This window comes from Condylura cristata, unplaced genomic scaffold, assembly GCF_000260355.1.
Source record: "Condylura cristata isolate star-nosed mole 26May11 unplaced genomic scaffold, ConCri1.0 scaffold00038, whole genome shotgun sequence".
Classification (NCBI taxonomy): Eukaryota; Metazoa; Chordata; class Mammalia; order Eulipotyphla; family Talpidae; genus Condylura; species Condylura cristata.
The window spans coordinates 9,194,116-9,194,761 of record NW_004567139.1 but is presented as its reverse complement, the minus strand read 5'-3'; the positions used below and the strand labels follow the sequence as shown (position 1 = coordinate 9,194,761).

General features: G+C 67.8%; 1 protein-coding gene across 1 annotated transcript in view; it reads right to left on the bottom strand.

Annotated features, from left to right (window-relative positions):
* Positions 1-646, bottom strand: part of SEC14L1 (SEC14-like 1 (S. cerevisiae)) — a 21,806-nt gene that overhangs the window by 1,357 nt on the left and 19,803 nt on the right. The window contains exon 7 of the mRNA XM_012733005.1: positions 70-259. Coding sequence (XP_012588459.1) covers positions 70-259 — 190 coding nt within the window. The remainder of the gene's footprint in view (positions 1-69; positions 260-646) is intronic.

Genomic DNA, 646 nt, shown 5'->3' with positions numbered 1-646 from the left:
CGCCCCCAGCTGTCTCCCCACCCCGAGGGAGCCGAAGCCCCGTCTCCGCCTGAGGGGTCCGCGGCTCACCTTTGTCATGGTGGTGCCAGCCCCCGGCGTAGTAGTCCTGCAGGACCTGGGGCGGGCTCCAGGTGTCGAGGAGGAAGTCCACCTGGTGCTGCTTCCGCCACGTCAGCGACTGGCACATGGTCTCCCTGGCCTTGTCGATGTTGAAGTCCCGGGCACGTAGGAAGCGAAGAATATGCTCATCTTTCGGAATCTTGAGAGAGCAAGAGGCGTTTCTGAGCCACCTCACCAGGTCTAGGGGAGCCGGCCGCACCCCTCCGCGGGGCCTCAGCGGCTTGGGGCAGCACCATCACCTGCGGCATCTTCTCAGCCCGCCGCCCGTACAGCAAAGCTCAGCTGCCTGAGCCTCGAATGCTTTGGGGCCTCCCGGCGGCGCCAGGGCGAGCCTCAGCGCGATCACCGCCGGCCACTGCGGCCTGAGTCTGACCCCAGCCGGGGCGGGGACCCCTGGGCAGTGGGCTTCGGTGGATCTGCCTGTCCTGCTGCCCACCGGCCTCAGGGGAGTCCTCTCAGCCCTGGCCCACAGCCCCGCTCTCGTACGTGTAAGTGGCTGGGTCTCGCCCATTCCTCGTGGCGGGAT